At 36.3% G+C, this 16265-nt stretch overlaps 1 protein-coding gene across 1 annotated transcript; it reads left to right on the forward strand.

Annotated features, from left to right (window-relative positions):
- The first annotated feature begins 4796 nt into the window (after positions 1-4796).
- Positions 4797-14162, forward strand: cthrc1a (collagen triple helix repeat containing 1a). The gene is made up of 4 exons (XM_051873812.1): positions 4797-5005; positions 6973-7191; positions 10580-10796; positions 13432-14162. The coding sequence occupies exons 1-4, from the start codon at positions 4886-4888 to the stop codon at positions 13572-13574; spliced, it is 699 nt and encodes a 232-aa protein (XP_051729772.1). The 5' UTR covers positions 4797-4885; the 3' UTR covers positions 13575-14162.
- The last annotated feature ends 2103 nt before the right edge of the window (positions 14163-16265 follow it).

A 16265-nucleotide genomic window follows, 5' to 3' on the forward strand; every position in this document is an offset into this window, starting at 1 on the left:
CATTTTAAAGTGGCCAGCCTAAGGCACACCTGTGCAATAATCATGCTGTCTAATAAACATCTTGATATGCCACACATGTGAGGTGGATGGATTATCTCGGCAAAGGAGAAGTGCTCACTAACACAGATTTAGACAGATTTGTGAACAATATTTGAGAGAAATAGGCCTTTTGTGTACATAGAAAAAGTCTTAGATCTTTGAGTACAGCTCATGAAAAATGGGGGAAAAAACAAAAGTGTTGCGTTTATAATTTTGTTCAATGTGTAACAAAGATGTGTGAAAGGCAATTAGCCTATTATTATTATGGGTTTGGGATTTGAACAAATCCCTAACAGTAAGTATAGAACTTCAGTGTGTAACTCATCCTGCACCATTTGTGCTACAGACATTAATGATACCTCAAATCATGTGAAGACAGGTGTGCTATTACTTTTCTAAGTGACTGGATTTATGATTTTCACCTAGTGGTGAAAAAAAAAAATCTCACAGATTCACACTGAAGGATAGATTCAAGAACAGACTATAATAGAGAGTTTTTCTGACCTACTGTACAGGAGCAATCAATCACCCAGAACACCCTAGCAACCATAACAGCAATGCACTTAAGATAGTCAGAACACTTTAGCAACGAAAAAGCAACACCCTGGCAACCACCCACAACACTATAGCATCATGGCAGACATGTTTGCACGGGCAAACACCACATATTCATATTCTAATGGTTAAAATACTTACTTTCTCTATATGTTTTGCACTGATCAGAACAAAGTAAGTCTAGGCAAACAGCATAAAATGAAAAAAAATCTTCAACAAACAATTATCATTTTGCTTCAGGGCCTCTTCATGGAAAACACAATTATAAGAGAAGTTCCGAATGACTAGAAAGGGTTTATTCTCAGCAGGAGTTTAGAAACAAGCTAACTCTAAATAAGTGCATTGATTGTTTTAGGCTAATTAAAAAAAACAATAGGCCACAAGGAGCTTTGTCTTATTTAATTGCCTCTAATTTCTTTTTTCGGTAATTCTATTTACTCAAATGAACAAACTCTGCTCTAGTTATATACTTTCCACCTCTCCTCTGTGGTAACAAAAGAACTAATGCCATTTTGTTTTCCTTTCTAATTATCTTTGTTGTGCTTCCCCTTCCCCTCTTTGAATTTAACAAACCAAGTCACTTTGAATTTAGCAAACTGAAGTGAGGGTGGCTGTATTTGCTTGTAATAAGACTAATAAGCTGTCTAAAATGGGCAGCTGTGATTTAAATGCAAAGTATGTAGCTGTCTGTTCTCTACTTGTTGCATAGGAACAATATAACAAGGCTTTACTTTTCTTAATCAATGGCTTCCCACTCTGTCAGTGCCTACTGTGAGTCATTCAGTGGACAGGAGAGGTTTGGCTCGTAGAGCTGGACACATGGACACACCACACAATACATATTAACAGCCCATGTGCTGTGTGCTTTATGATCCAGATTTTTATGTTTTCTGAGAAGAATACTGTATGAGTGGTGTCTGCCAGTGCATAAGTCGACACCATTAGGGTGTTCTGGGTGGCTGCTTTCTGTTGGTCTGGTCAGATCCAATAGCCCAGCTAAAAGGGAATGTTCTCAAAACTTTCTGGCAAGGTTGTCTCAAAGTTATGAACAAAAGTTCTTCCAGTAATGCTGATAGAAAAAGTTATCTGGTCTTACTTTAATGATGTTCTCAAAACGTGAGCACAAAAACGTTATTTAGCCATTGTTCATGGAACATTGCGTCCTGAAACGTTTTAGTTGGGCGTTCGTTTATCGCTTTTTTTTTTTTTTTTTGTTAGTTTCAGAAAGTTCAGAGAACATTCAAAAGTAACATTCTCATGTTTGCAAAATATAAAATGGAATGTTTCCATAACGTTAAAAATTTTTTTTTTTAAACATTTAATAAATTTCATTTTTATCTTCAGAAGACATTCAGAAAAACGTTTTCAGAACTTAATGGGAACAAAATGTTCTTAGAACATATTTTTGTTAGCTGAGGTGATAATTGTCTTATAAAAACGCAACTAATAATAACAAAATAAAAATGTACTGTCTAAATGAAGTGTTTTGCCTGTACAGGTGTGCTTTGTTTCTACTAGCTTTTGATTTCTTTCTGAGACATTATAATTCAAGTGCAGTTTACAAGTGGTGTGGATGTGTGTGCCATTTTTGAACAGGAGTTTCATTAAGCGCTTCTGCCATCTACTGGTTACTTTCTCTGTGTTCATGTAGATATAGTAAGTCATTTAAATTGTTTAAATCCTCTGCTACCTTAAAAAAATAGTTAGATAGAAAAGAGTAACAAAATATTTTTGTTCATAGCTCTTGAAAATTGTTTGTGTGAGTGTATGTGTGTCTATTCAACCATATTTTGGGGACAAATCTGTGTGTGTGTGTGTGTGTGTGTGTGTGTGTGGTCAGGTATTCCCTACGTTGTGTGGACCAAATGTCCCCAAAAGGATAGTAAAACCTGATTTTTTTTTTTAAATTGTGGGATCAAAATGTTGGTCACCATGAGAAAAGTTTACAAATTATGCTGAATTATAATTTTTGAAAAAATAAAAACACTAAATGTTTTAAATGTCATTTTAATTTTAGTTTAAGTTTTAGTAATTTTTATTATGTGCTTCTGTATTATGTCTATTATTTATGTACTTCAACTTATTTTTATTTTACATTTAGTTTGGCGATGCAACAAGTTTTTTAAAGGGTTAGTTCACCCAAAAATTAAAATTCTGTCATTAATTACTCACCCTTGTGTCGTTCCAAACCCGTAAGACCTTCGTTCATCTTTGGAACACATATTAAGATATTTTTGATGAAATCCAAGGGTTTCTGAACCACAACATCATTGCACCTTTTGAGGTCCAGAAAGGTACTAAAGACATTGTTAAAATAGTCCATGTGACTACAGTGGTTCAACCTTAATGTTATGAAGCGACGAGAATACTTTTTGTGCAAAATAAATAAATAAATAAATAACGACTTTATTCAACAATTTCTTCTTCTTCTCTCCTACACTGTTGACATAAACACAGTGCAGTGCTTCTGGGTTCTACGTCAGAATGCCGGCTCCTGCGTTAGCATCACACGCATGCGTCGTGCTGCTCATGGGTACAGCGTCGGCCAATACTGAGTCAGCGTTCTGCCGTAGAACCCGGAAGAGCTGCACTATGTTTACTACGTAAACAGCGTAGGAGACTGACAGGGTAGGGAAGAAATTTTTGAATAAAGTCGTTATTCTGTTTTGCCGCACAAAAAGTATTCTCGTCGCTTCATAAAATTAAGGTTGAACCAATCTAGTCACATGGACTATTTTAACGATGTCTACATTTCTGAGCCTTGAAAGTGGTAATTAAATTGCTGTCTATGGAGGGGTCAGAGAGCTCTTGGATTTCATCAAAAATATCTTAACGTCTGTTCCAAAGATGAACGAAGGTCTTACGGGTTTGGAACGTTGACAGAATTTTCATTTTTGGGTGAACTAAACCTTTAAGTAAGTCTTTTCATCTAATATTTATATTTTATTTCACCTTAATTTAACAGGTTTTTAATAGGTCTTTGCTAGGTTTAATTTTAGTCAACAATAACAACACATAACAATAACTAGTAAAGGCATAACATTATTAAAATTGCTCAAAACCTGATAATGACCAGTTAGAGGACATAAGATATACAACAGAGAGCTGCTTGGTTTGAAAAAGAAAGATTGAAATTTCACTGAAATTTCTCTAATATGGCTGCATCTCAAGACTGAATTGAGACAGAATTCTCTTGGAGGCAAATGTTTCCTCAGATAACATTATGAATATGGCTAATGTCTGTGTTTTCATATATGGATGCGGGGTTACTGGATGTTGACAGGGAAATACCTCAGCTGTGGTCTGAGACCCCCTACAGTTGCTGTCTCTGTGGTGCCTCTGGGTCAAGAGAGGGAAAATAAAACAAACGGCCCCTCACAGAATGAATAGACTACTTGTTCAGGAACAACTATTCATTTTTTTTTTTTCACCTCAAAGAGTGTTATTTAAAATCATAGTAGCTTATCAGTAAAATAAATAAATAAAAAAGTTACATACGCACAAGCACAAGTCACCCTAAGAGACCCCAAATCCATTTTATTTCCTCAAAAACATAGGCTACTAAACATTGAAGTATCAGGTTGATCCTTCTTGACTTTTCATGTGTGAATGTAGCATGACATTGTGATACAACCAAGGGTTGCATTTTTTAAATCACAGAAACTTACTGTTAAAATGTAAATAAATTACCTTATTCTGAATGGCCAGTTTTACATTTAGTGTAAAAAGGTGCTATTTACACTGGGTGAAAATAGAAGGAGATGCTGTTTGTACCAAACATATTTGTTTACAGTGTAAGTGCTAGATAGCTTACTACTGTCTTCACACTACCGTGTGAATAGATATAGGCTAATATGCTGTTTGATCTTAAGGTAAATATCTGAGCAATGTTGGGTGGAGTCAGTGAGAATAGCTTGTCTATTTGCACTCATGTGAAGTTTATCATTTGTTTAGGTGTGTTGCCACGTGGTACTTGTTAGTTTTCTCATCGCTGGTCAGAAAGGACCACAGTCGTTTGTGAATAGAGGATGAATGTATAAAATAAAGATTATTTGGGCGGAGTTTTATTTATATATCAGTTATTAATCCTCGTAATGTAAGAATACATATCTATCGTCAATGATACACGTCCCGAGGTTTGAATAGGCTACTGGTCTAAAGATCTTTCTTCGTTGTAACGCGCCCCCCGCAGGAAGACAGAAGAGTTTCCTTCTCTTAGAAAACAGTTATTAGTTGGCAACAGTTGGATCAGAGCAAGCGCGCACACACTGTAAACCTCTGCAGTTTAGCAATGATGGGTAAAATACTGGCTCAGCTTCTCATTTGCTTTTGGATAACTTTGCCATTCTGTGTCACCGAAAAAGCTAAAGAAAGGAGTGCCCGGCAAAGAGACGCGGAGTTTACTGACAAGGTAGGCTAAGATACGTTTTAAAGAAATGTTAAAAAGCAAACTCGGGGCAAAGACAGAGAAGAGGCATCGTACCAAAATGATAAATATTTTGGTGTCCTCCTTCTAGTCATTTATAAAATGTGTTTCAGATTGTTAGGCTGATTAGGAAAGATGATAGCTTCATTTGGAGGAAAGACTAAATTATTGCCATTGTTTAAAGTGCCATTTTTTCTGTAATTCGATTTTCTGTTCTCCGTTACTTATAATTAGTTTGATTACATTTTATTGAAAAATTCAATAAAAGAAAGGCAGAATTCAGCCTCTTAATGGATTCGGAGAATAGGTTTATAATTAAATAATTTAGGGCAATTAGAAGTATTGTGTTGCTTTTTTCCCCTCTCTCTCTCTCACACACACACACACACACACACAGAGAGAGAGAGAGAGAGAGAGAGAGAGAGAGTCCAGTGAAGCCACACTGTCCATGTTGAACAATGGCTTGGCTTTGTAGTGATGTTCGAATCGCGAACGAAACTCATTTGGTATTCATTCAATTGAATCGATTCGCAAAGCGTTTGTAAGAAATTGATTGTAAGAACTTTGTATGGAAGTCAGACAGAGGTGGTTGACGAGTTGGAACCATAAAAACAACGCAAGAGCTGAGGCACGCTATGTAACTTAAACTAAAATTATAGGCTAGTCGTAATTAAACATCAACGGTGGAAAAAAAACAGCTAAAAATAACCAGCTTTTTGAACCGTTTCATTGATACGAACTGATTCGCCAAAATGATTCAGACTACTCAATGGCTGAAGTAAAAAATCTATGCGGTAGATTTACTGGTAAGAATTTCACTCAGTTCATTTCATTTAATCTGATTCGGGTGCTCACTGTAGCAGAGACTATGCTAAAGTGGTGACAGATGCTTGACCTGAAATTCGTTTCATTTCCACAGTGGCCAAATGTGATCAAGATGGCCTTTGCTCTTAGTACATTTCTTGGTGAATTCTAAAATGCTTTTGGTTGGCTAATTTTAAACCGCAAGTGAGTAATATCTAACAAAACACAAAACTTTCAGCGGATGCAAACAAACCACAGCACTAAGACTCATTTGGGATTTTTTATGTCCCACTGGTGTTTATACATATGGGTATGATTCCATAAAACCTGTGAGAGATGGGCTTGGTTTGTAAAACCACCGCAAGGCAACAGAGAACTGTCATTATTGAAAAACCACAAGAAAGTGGATTAAACTTACTCACTGGAACAAAACTCAAATCTGACAAAGACTAAAGGCCAGTTCAAACCAAGGACAATAACTAGCGATAAAGATATTGTTTTAAAAATAATTCTAAATTTAAAAGAATAGCAAAGTGCACATCAAAACTATAATGATAACGGCACAGAGGAACAATATTGTTGAGATCACTTTCAGAATGATTTTTTTTCCAGCTGATGAATGATACAAACATTGATAGCCAATCAGAATCCACCAGACTTTGAAAAGGGCAGACAGCATAAACAACTGCATAACTTAAATAATAAACAGAAGTTATTGTCCGTTGATGTGGATGCTAATATAGTTATCTTTATAGTTATCATTCGTGGTGTGAACAAGCCTTAATTCAAATATTTTATTGTTATTATTATTTCAACAAACTGCAAAATTTCCCCAGAATTCTGTCTGTCTGAATTCCTGTAAATATTCATGTCTTGTGTAAGAGCTTAAATAAAGTGAACAGGCTGTGACTGTGGTCAGGGGATTTAACATTCTTCATCCAATTTTATGTTTTCATTGTTTTTTGCCATTTCGGCACAAATGTATCCGTCTTCAAGAAGGGTCATGGTGTTCATGGTAGGTCATGGTGGATCACCCACAGCAGACTATGCATCATGGTGAATCAGTGGCATTGTCATTAATAAGGCAAAAGCCTCTGAAAAGTACTGAAATAGTTTCATGCCTCTTTTCTTCATGTTTTTGTCATTAGTACCAGACATGCATGCAGGGTGTACCTGGAGTGCAAGGCAGGGATGGGAACCCGGGGATAAATGGCATTCCAGGAACACCGGGAATCCCTGGGAGAGATGGACTTAAAGGCGAGAAGGGAGAGTGTGTGACAGAGAGGTTTGAGGATCCCTGGAAACCTAACTTCAAACAGTGTGCTTGGAATTCTTTAAACTACGGCATTGATCTGGGCAAAATAGCTGTAAGTATTATGTTCTTAGGATGTGTTCACACTTTGGTTCTCTTGGTTCTTTTGGTCCAGACCAATACATTTAGTCCTGGTTCGCTTAGCATTCACGCTGTCATTTTTAAGACCGAACCTAAAGATACAAAAAAAAAAAGTATTTTGTGACAGAACTTACCTAACATCCAAAACTTTGCATGCTGGGCTAAATGCGCTCTTTATATGTGCGTATGTATGAAGGCATTTTAACCAGCTGAGAACTCGTGAAGAGTTTATAAAATGTGTAAACGAGTCAAAACAGTGACAGGAATTCCTCTGATTCGTTTAGATGTCTTTGGTCCGTGTTGTGCTTATATTTCTGTCGAACAGCACTAGTTTAAGTCCAGTTCGTGTGGAAGTTTGTTTGGTGCGCACCAGGGTTCGAATGGCAGCGTTCACACTTAATCGAATGAACTGCACTGACAGCAATCGCACGAGAGTTCGTTTTAATCGAACCAAATTGCCAAGTGTGAACACACTCTTAATGGAAGAGCTGTTCAACTCCCTGAATGTACGTTGCTCATGGGGGCTCAGTTTTGCCAGGTTGTTTTAAACCAGTCACCTGAGTCATAAATTGCATTTGTCTAATGCCTCTGGAGACTCAGTATATGACATCATCACAACACTGATTGGCTGATGGCACTGCAATAACATAAACAGAAAACCTTCGCTAGTGAAATAGCTATAAGAAGGGGCTAACAGGACCATTCCAAGCAAACTTTAAGCTTACAACTGTCACATTTCTATGGTAAAATGAATAAATAATGAATGTATGTATGAGTATATCAACAAAAACAAATGACCACCAATATGTTTAAAAAAGCGTAAGGTTTTCTAGAGCAAATCAACATAAATAATTATTGGTAACAATAAGGTTCCATTTGTTAACATTAGTTCACTACAGTACATTGGTTAACATTAACTAACAATGACAAATACTTCTAAAGCATTTATTAATCTTAGTTAATGTTAATTTCAATATTATCATGGGTGTGACGAGACAGTTGGCTCACGAGACAGGAGATTGAGTTCACGAGAACGAGACGAGATTTTTGCACAGTATTTTTAAGAAATCCTCGAAGAAATACATGACTAGAAAAATAGTCTGCAGGTGCATTTGAAATGTTTTAACTAATCATCTTGTAATAAATGTCATTTCAGTTCTACTTTCTGAGTATGAATTATCATATGCAGTAAAAGACAACAATACTCGAGCACTGTAAAACGTTTTGCCACAAACCCAACTGACTGGCTTCTTTCCTGTATGATTTTATATGAGTCTCTTCAGACCATAGAACTTCTACAACTTTTGACTTCCTAACTGACTTTCCACAAATTGATCATAGCAATAAAAACAGCATAAATAAAAATGAATAACGCAGTTTTCTCATCTTATTAATATAGTTTAGTCTATTAAGTGCAAACAGTAAGTGCAGCCGTGATCAAAATACTCTCTAGTCTTAATATTCAAAGTGCAAATAGAGACCATATTTTTCTTCAAGCATGATACAGAGCTTAGAGATGGTTACAGCTACACAGCCCAGCCTAAGATAGCTTTCATATAGGAGATGTTTGCATGCATAAGAGAGCCGCTTTTAAAACGCGGGGTATTGAAATCGCGTTTGAATGCGCGCTCGCGTTATACTTTTACTTTCCCAATCATTGCATTTGTCAGATGCTTAGGCTCTGTTGTGCAACGAATCCTGCGCCATGGTCTTGTCAGTCATCTCGTCACATGATCAGTGGACTCTGATTTCTGCTGCACTACGTACAAATCTGCAGCTCTTGTGGGAACTGAATTAAATGGTTTTTATTTCTATAAAAAGCAAAATGACAGTGGAGGCGTAATGTAAAGGTAGCGGTGGCATGTTCTATCCTAATTTCACCCTCACACTCAGTCATGGCAAAATCGCAAGACAGCTTTTCACCTCAACAAGAAATCTCGTCACATTTTAATCGCGAGATTTAATCTCGTCACACCCCTAATATTTACTAATACATTCTAATGTATTAACTAATATCAACTGATGGGACCTTACTGTAAAGAGTTCATTATTAAATAATGATAAAAATACTTATTTTATACTTAAATATTGGTAGTTCTCATCTCAAGTGCTGAGAATACATCATTGATCGGACAGTCACAAATGGCTAGTTGCAAAAGTTCAAGTATTTCAACACAACCAAAGCTCACATTGGATCTGAAAATTCTGCATGCGCATGTCGGAACTCCACGCAGCTCTCGTACTACTCTATACTGGAAACAAATGGCTTCTGTCATTTGTTGATGAAAAGTTAAAAGGATGTTTGACATCTTTGTTTGGAGAAACAGTTAGCCCTGCCCCAAATTCACACCATTGGTTGAGCCAGAAGATCATATGTTAGACTACTCAAAAAAACACAACAATGTTTTGAAAGTGCTATAGAGTTCACACAGTCATCAGGAAATCAGCCGACAAATCAAATGGATTGGAAGTATTTTAACATCCAAAACAATGACACACTTCACCTTTAACGTCAATGGTAATGGCTTTAAAGAGTGCTGCAGTGATGATGTATTTTGAAGGGCAAACTGTAAGTTTGGATCAGCCTGGCTCCCTCGACAAAAACACAATAGGATTTTTCTATTTGCTTTTGGATTATTGCAGAAAATAAGCTCTGTGACCAACAAGGTTTATGATTCTTACACGTTTTGTTCATCATTATATAATCTTCACAAATGAACACATTCTTTTAGGGATTTTGAAAAGCAATCGCCAGAAATAAAAAGCTAAATGTAGGCTATAAACAATCTACACCACATTCGCGTGACTTCAATGTCACCATCACTAAGCTTCCGACAACTCTTTCAGTCTTTATTTTAAAAAATCATTGTCTCTGAAGTTAGAGTTAGAATAGTTTGCAAGAGCACGATTATAAACATAATAAGGTCGTAAAAGTGGACTAGTGTGATGATGTTTAATGTCCCAGACAGCCTCTATAGTCCCATTCAGACACTTGTTAGCAACTGCCTTTATCAAGACAAGTAAAGGCTTTAAAAATCACAAGTGGTGTATTACTGATGTATTTTATGTCGTGGACTAAAATGTGAAAATATCTTGAGCTTAGTTTAAACAGACCTTATTTCAGGCGTTTAACCAAAAACCTATTCAAAAAAACCCCATTGACTTCAGGGCGCTGGAACTGGAAGTGCTAAAATGCAATTCATTTCCAGGTTTTAGCCTACAAAAATACTTCATCCCTGCAGCACTCTATTGTTGCCAAACCAAAATAGGCTACAAGACATGCTATGAACATATATAGGTTGCCTCCAGTTAAAAATTCATTCAGTGATTTAACAGCGGAATTTCTTGATTTCTTGTCACAGGAGTGCACATTCACCAAGCTACGTCCAGACAGTGCTCTGCGTGTGCTGTTCAGCGGTTCACTCCGACTTAAGTGTAAGACGGCCTGCTGTCAGCGCTGGTACTTCACCTTTAATGGGGCAGAATGCATTGGACCGTTACCCATAGAATCCATCATTTACCTGGACCAGGGCAGCCCTGAACTCAACTCCACCATAAACATACACAGGACGTCCACAGGTACCAATTACAAGCTATCTATATCCTTTACGTTTTATCTGATCTGTAAGATGATATCACTATTTCAGTAAATTCAAAATTGCAAAGATGACACAAAGTGCATATAGTCAAATAAGATAAACACTACGCAGACACTTAAAAAGAAACTTAACATGTTAAAGGGTTAGTTCACCCAAAAATGAATTTTCTGTCATTAATTACTCATGTCGTTCCAAACCCGTAAGACCATCGTTCTTTTTCAGAACACAAATTAATATATTTTTGATTATATCTGAGAGGTTTCTGATCCCCCATAGAAACCAATGGAATATCACATTCAGTGTTTTGTATTCTCGCCGCTTCATAACATTAAGGTTGAACCACTCTAGTCACATGGACTATTTTAACAATGTCTTTACTACCTTTCTGGACCTTGAATTACTTTGCTTTCTATGGGGGATCATAAACCTCTCGGATTTCATGAAAAACATCTTAATTTGTGTTCCTAAGATGAACGAAGGTCTTACGGGTGTGGAACGACATGAGGATGAGTACTTCATGACAGAATTTTCATTTTTGGGTGAACTAACCCTTTAAATATATATATATATTCATTAATTCCCATTTATTCTTAAATGAAAAGTTTGATGTTATAGAAATATTTTTAACCATGATGCTTGTTTATGGCTGCATGTGTGAATCACACACTCTGCAATTATGCAGATACATTTCGAATCTATTTATGGCTTTGTGGTTTCCAAAATATGGTCCAGAGCAAACATAAAATGGACTCTAAATATACATTCCATTAAAATATAGTCCACACATATTGTTTATTTACAAAAAGGTGTATTGAAAACTTCTGATTTTTAACTAGATTATCCATTTTAATTACGTTCATTAATCACATGACCAAAACTTTCTCATGATTAGAACTGTTTAAAAATACTGTTCTGTTTGAAAAACCATTCTTTCATAACCATAATCCACTGTTGTAAACATAAGATTCACACATTTTATTTTTTGAAAGCAGAAACAGACTCTAATGCAGATATCTTTGTCACTTGTATTCCTCTGAGTTTTCTTTTGTGTGGTTGAATGCAGTTTGGCAGTTTTCATAACCATCTATGCTGCAATTACAGAGAGACCAGAGGAATTTGAGAGCTCTGTGTGGTTTCTCACCAGTTCACATCTCAGCATTCACTCTACAGTCGACACTTACTCATCATTGCTCAATACAATATTATCTATATTGTACAAGGATTTGAAATACAATTTGAATAATAATAATAAAAAAACAATTTCAGATAAATATATGCCCTAAAATCACAAATAAAAAGATAAAGAATTGTGATAATAAAAAAAAACCTTTTAACTTGTTAAAATGCTTTCTCTAATTAAATAGATTTAAATAGATTAAAAACTGTTTGGATGGATATACTGACACCACAAACAAATTGTGATATTCATTATTTATAAATAACTGACAGCACTAATTAACCTGTGATTTTAGTTAAAAAAAATTGTGACTTGTTAAAATACTTAAAATATCTATACTTTAGTATTTAAAGGGTTAGTTCACCCAAAAATGAAAATTCTGTCTTTAATTACTCACCCTCATGTCGTTCCACACCCGTAAGACCTTCGTTCATCTTCAGAACACAAATTAAGATATTTTTGATAAAATTCAATGGCTCATTGAGGCCTCCATTGCCAGCAAGATAATTTCCTTTTTAATGCCCAGAAAGCTATTAAAGACATATTTAAAACAGTTCATGTGAGTACAGTGGTTCAACCTTAATATTATAAAGCAACAAGAATACTTTTTGTGCGGCAAAACCCCCCCTAAAATAACGACTTTATTCAACAATATCTAGTGATGGGTGATTTCAAAACACTGCTTCATGAAGCTTCAAAGCTTTACGAATCTTTTTTTTCGGAGTGTGTATCAAACTGCCAAAGTCACAATTTCAGTAAACTAGGCTTCGTTACGTCATAAGTGTTTCGAAATTTCAATAGTTCACGTGACTTTGGCAATTTGATCCACGCTCTGAACCACTGATTCGAAAGAAAAGATTCGTAAAGCTTTGAAGCTTCACGAAGCAGTGTTTTGAAATCGCCCATCACTAGATATTGTTAAATAAAGTTGCTATTTTGTTTTTTTTTTGGCGCACAAAAAGTATTCTCATTGCTTTATAATAAGGTTGAACTACTGTAGTCACATGAACTGTTTTAAATATGTCTTTAGTAGCTTTCTGGACAATGAAAAAGGAAATGATCTTGCTGGCAATAGAGGCCTCACTGAACCATCGGATTTTTCAAAAACATCTTAATTTGTGTTCCGAAGATGAACGAAGGTTTTACAGGTGTGGAACGAGATGAGGGTGAGTAATTAATGACAGAATTTTCATTTTTTGGTTAACTAACCCTTTAACAAATAAGATTTTTTTTTTTTTTTTTTTTTAATGTTTGTGCTATATGTGTTTATATGTTTATAATTGTTTAATATTGTTTATTATGCTTATATAATTCATTAATATTAAAAATAAATCCTGATGACAAAAAAATACAAGAGAAATTTGTATCTGCCTCTATAATATCACATTTATTACATTATACAGTATTGATGAGCACTACTGCTTCTGTTTTTTGTCAGTTGAGGGACTCTGTGAAGGGATCCAGGCTGGTCTGGTGGATGTTGGGATATGGGTGGGCACTTGTGCCGACTACCCTCGGGGTGATGCATCTACAGGATGGAACTCTGTATCCAGGGTGATCATTGAAGAGCTTCCAAAATGAGCATTCCATCTAACTGATCACTGTCGTCGTCACCATAGCAATAGAAGACAGCGACATCATGTTCCTTTCACAGAAAGGACCTTCCTCATAGAAATGGGACAAATTAAAGCTAATAGTGTTGCTTTGAGTCTGTGCAACTCTCATGTTGTATAAGATTATTATTCTCCAGCTCAGTTAAGAGGGATTCAGTATGCTCAATTTAGTACAGATATTTAGAGAGAAATAAGCATCATGTTAGTACTATGGTTCTTTGGACAATACCATGATGAAAATTTGAATGATGTAAAAGTACCTTGTACTATGTAAATATCATGGTAAATGAATATGGTAATGAAACAGTACCATGTTGTTACCCTTAGATGTCATCACTGTACCATGTTATTGTCATAGTACTTTTTTTTACGTAGAGTCCAACAAAGATGATCTTTGCTTTGCTAATATTTATTTAGTGGTTTTTCTTTATGCCTGGATGACTAGAACTCAACATATTTTTGTATCCATTGTGTTTTTTTTTTATTACCAAAAACTATGAAGAAAAGTCAGGGTCTTGTTTCATCTCACAAATAAAAAATGTAATGTGGAAACAAATCTCAAGTTATTTACTGTAATATATTTCTATTCAAAAGTTGTTTTTTCTTTTAAAGAAATTAACTTTTTTTATTCAGCAAGGATGCATTAAATTTCTATATAAAATAAAATAATAATAATACTACTGTAAAATGTTTTATGGTTCCCGCAAAAATATTAAGCACCACAACCATTTTCAATATGATAATAATAAGAAATGTTTCTTAAACACCAAATCAGCATATTAGAATGAATTCTGAAGGATCATGTGACACTGAAGACTGGAGTAATGATGCTGAAAATTCAGCTTTGCCATCACAGGAATAAATTACATTTTAAGATATTTAATATTATTTGTATTGTAATAATATTTTACAATATTACTGTTTTTAATGTATTTTTGATCAAATAAATGCAGCCATAAGAGCTTTCTTTCAAAAACATTAAAAAACACGGCAACACTTTACAATAAGTTTTCATTAGTTAACATGAACTAAGAATGAACAATACTTCTACAGCATTTATTATTCTTAGTTAGGTAATCTCAACGTTTACTAATATTTTTAAGATCCAACAGGTGCATAATAATGTAATGCATACTCCATTTGTTAACATTAGCTAATGCACCGTGAACCATCATGAATATTAACATTTTTATTAAATACAAAAATTAAAGGAACACTTTTTAATCAGAGAATAGCATCAAGTCAGTTAAACTCCTGGGATATTGATCTGGTCAGATAAGTAGCAGAGAGGGTTGTTAATCAGTTTCAAATGCTTTGGTGTTAATGAAATTAACAACAGGTGCACTAGATGGGCAACAATGAGATGAACCCCAAAACAGAAATGGTTTTACAGGTAGAGGCCACTGACATTTTTTTCCCTACTCATCTTTTCTGACTGTTTTTCACTAGTTTTCATTTGGCTAGGGTCAGTGTCACTACTGGTAGCATGAGGCGATACCTGGACCCTACAGAGGTTGCACAGGCAGTCTAACTCCTCCAGGATGGCACATCAATACGTGCCATTGCCAGAAGGTTTGCTATGTCTCCCAGCACAGTCTCAAGAGCATGGAGGAGATTCCAGGAGACAGGCAGTTACTCTAGGAGAGCTGGACAGGGCCGTAGAAGGTCCTTAACCCATCAGCAGAACCGGTATCTGCTCCTTTGTGCAAGGAGGAACAGGATGAGCACTGCCGGAACCCTATAAAATGACCTCCAGCAGGCCACTGGTGTGAATGTCTCTGACCAAACAATCAGAAACAGACTTCATGAGGGTGGCCTGAGAGCCCGACGTCCTCTAGTGGGCCCTGTGCTCACTGCTTGGCACCGTGGAGCTCATTTGGCATTTGCCATTGAACACCAGAATTGGCAGGTCTGCTACTGGCGTCCTGTGCTTTTCACAGATGAGAACAGGTTAACCCTGAGCACATGACAGACGTAAAAGGGTCTGGAGAACACGTGGAGAACGTTATGCTGCCTGTAACATCGTTCAGCATGACCGGTTTGGTGGTGGATCAGTTATGGTCTGGGGAGGCATATCCATGGAGAGACGCACAGACCTTTACAGGCTAGACAATGGCATTATGTATCATGATGAAATCCTTGGACACATTGTCAGACGCTACGCTGATGCAGTGGGTCCTGGGTTCCTCCTGGTGCACGACAATGTCTGGCCTCATGTGGCGAGAGTATGCAGGCAGTTCCTGGAGGATGAAGGAATTGATATCATTGAATGGCCCCCACACTCGCCTGACCTGAATCTAATAGAACACCTCTGGGATATTATGTTTCGGTCCATCCGACGCCGCCAGGTTGCACCTCAGACTGTCCAAGAGCTCAGTGATGCCCTGGTCCAGATCTGGGAGGAAATACCCCAGGACACCATCCGTCATCTCATTAGGGGCCATACAAACTACTGAGTACCATTTTGAGTTGCCGCAAAGAAATTATAGCAAAATGGACTAGCCTGCTGCATCATTTTTTCACTTTGATTTTCGGGGTGTCTTTGAATTCAGTCCTCTGTAGGTTGATAATTTTCTTTTCCATCAAACGATGTGGCATCCTTTCATTCCTAACACATTACCCAGTCCATATCAGTATAGATATCCAGCATGATATTTTT

This window comes from Ctenopharyngodon idella, chromosome 19, assembly GCF_019924925.1.
Source record: "Ctenopharyngodon idella isolate HZGC_01 chromosome 19, HZGC01, whole genome shotgun sequence".
Taxonomy (NCBI): Eukaryota; Metazoa; Chordata; class Actinopteri; order Cypriniformes; family Xenocyprididae; genus Ctenopharyngodon; species Ctenopharyngodon idella.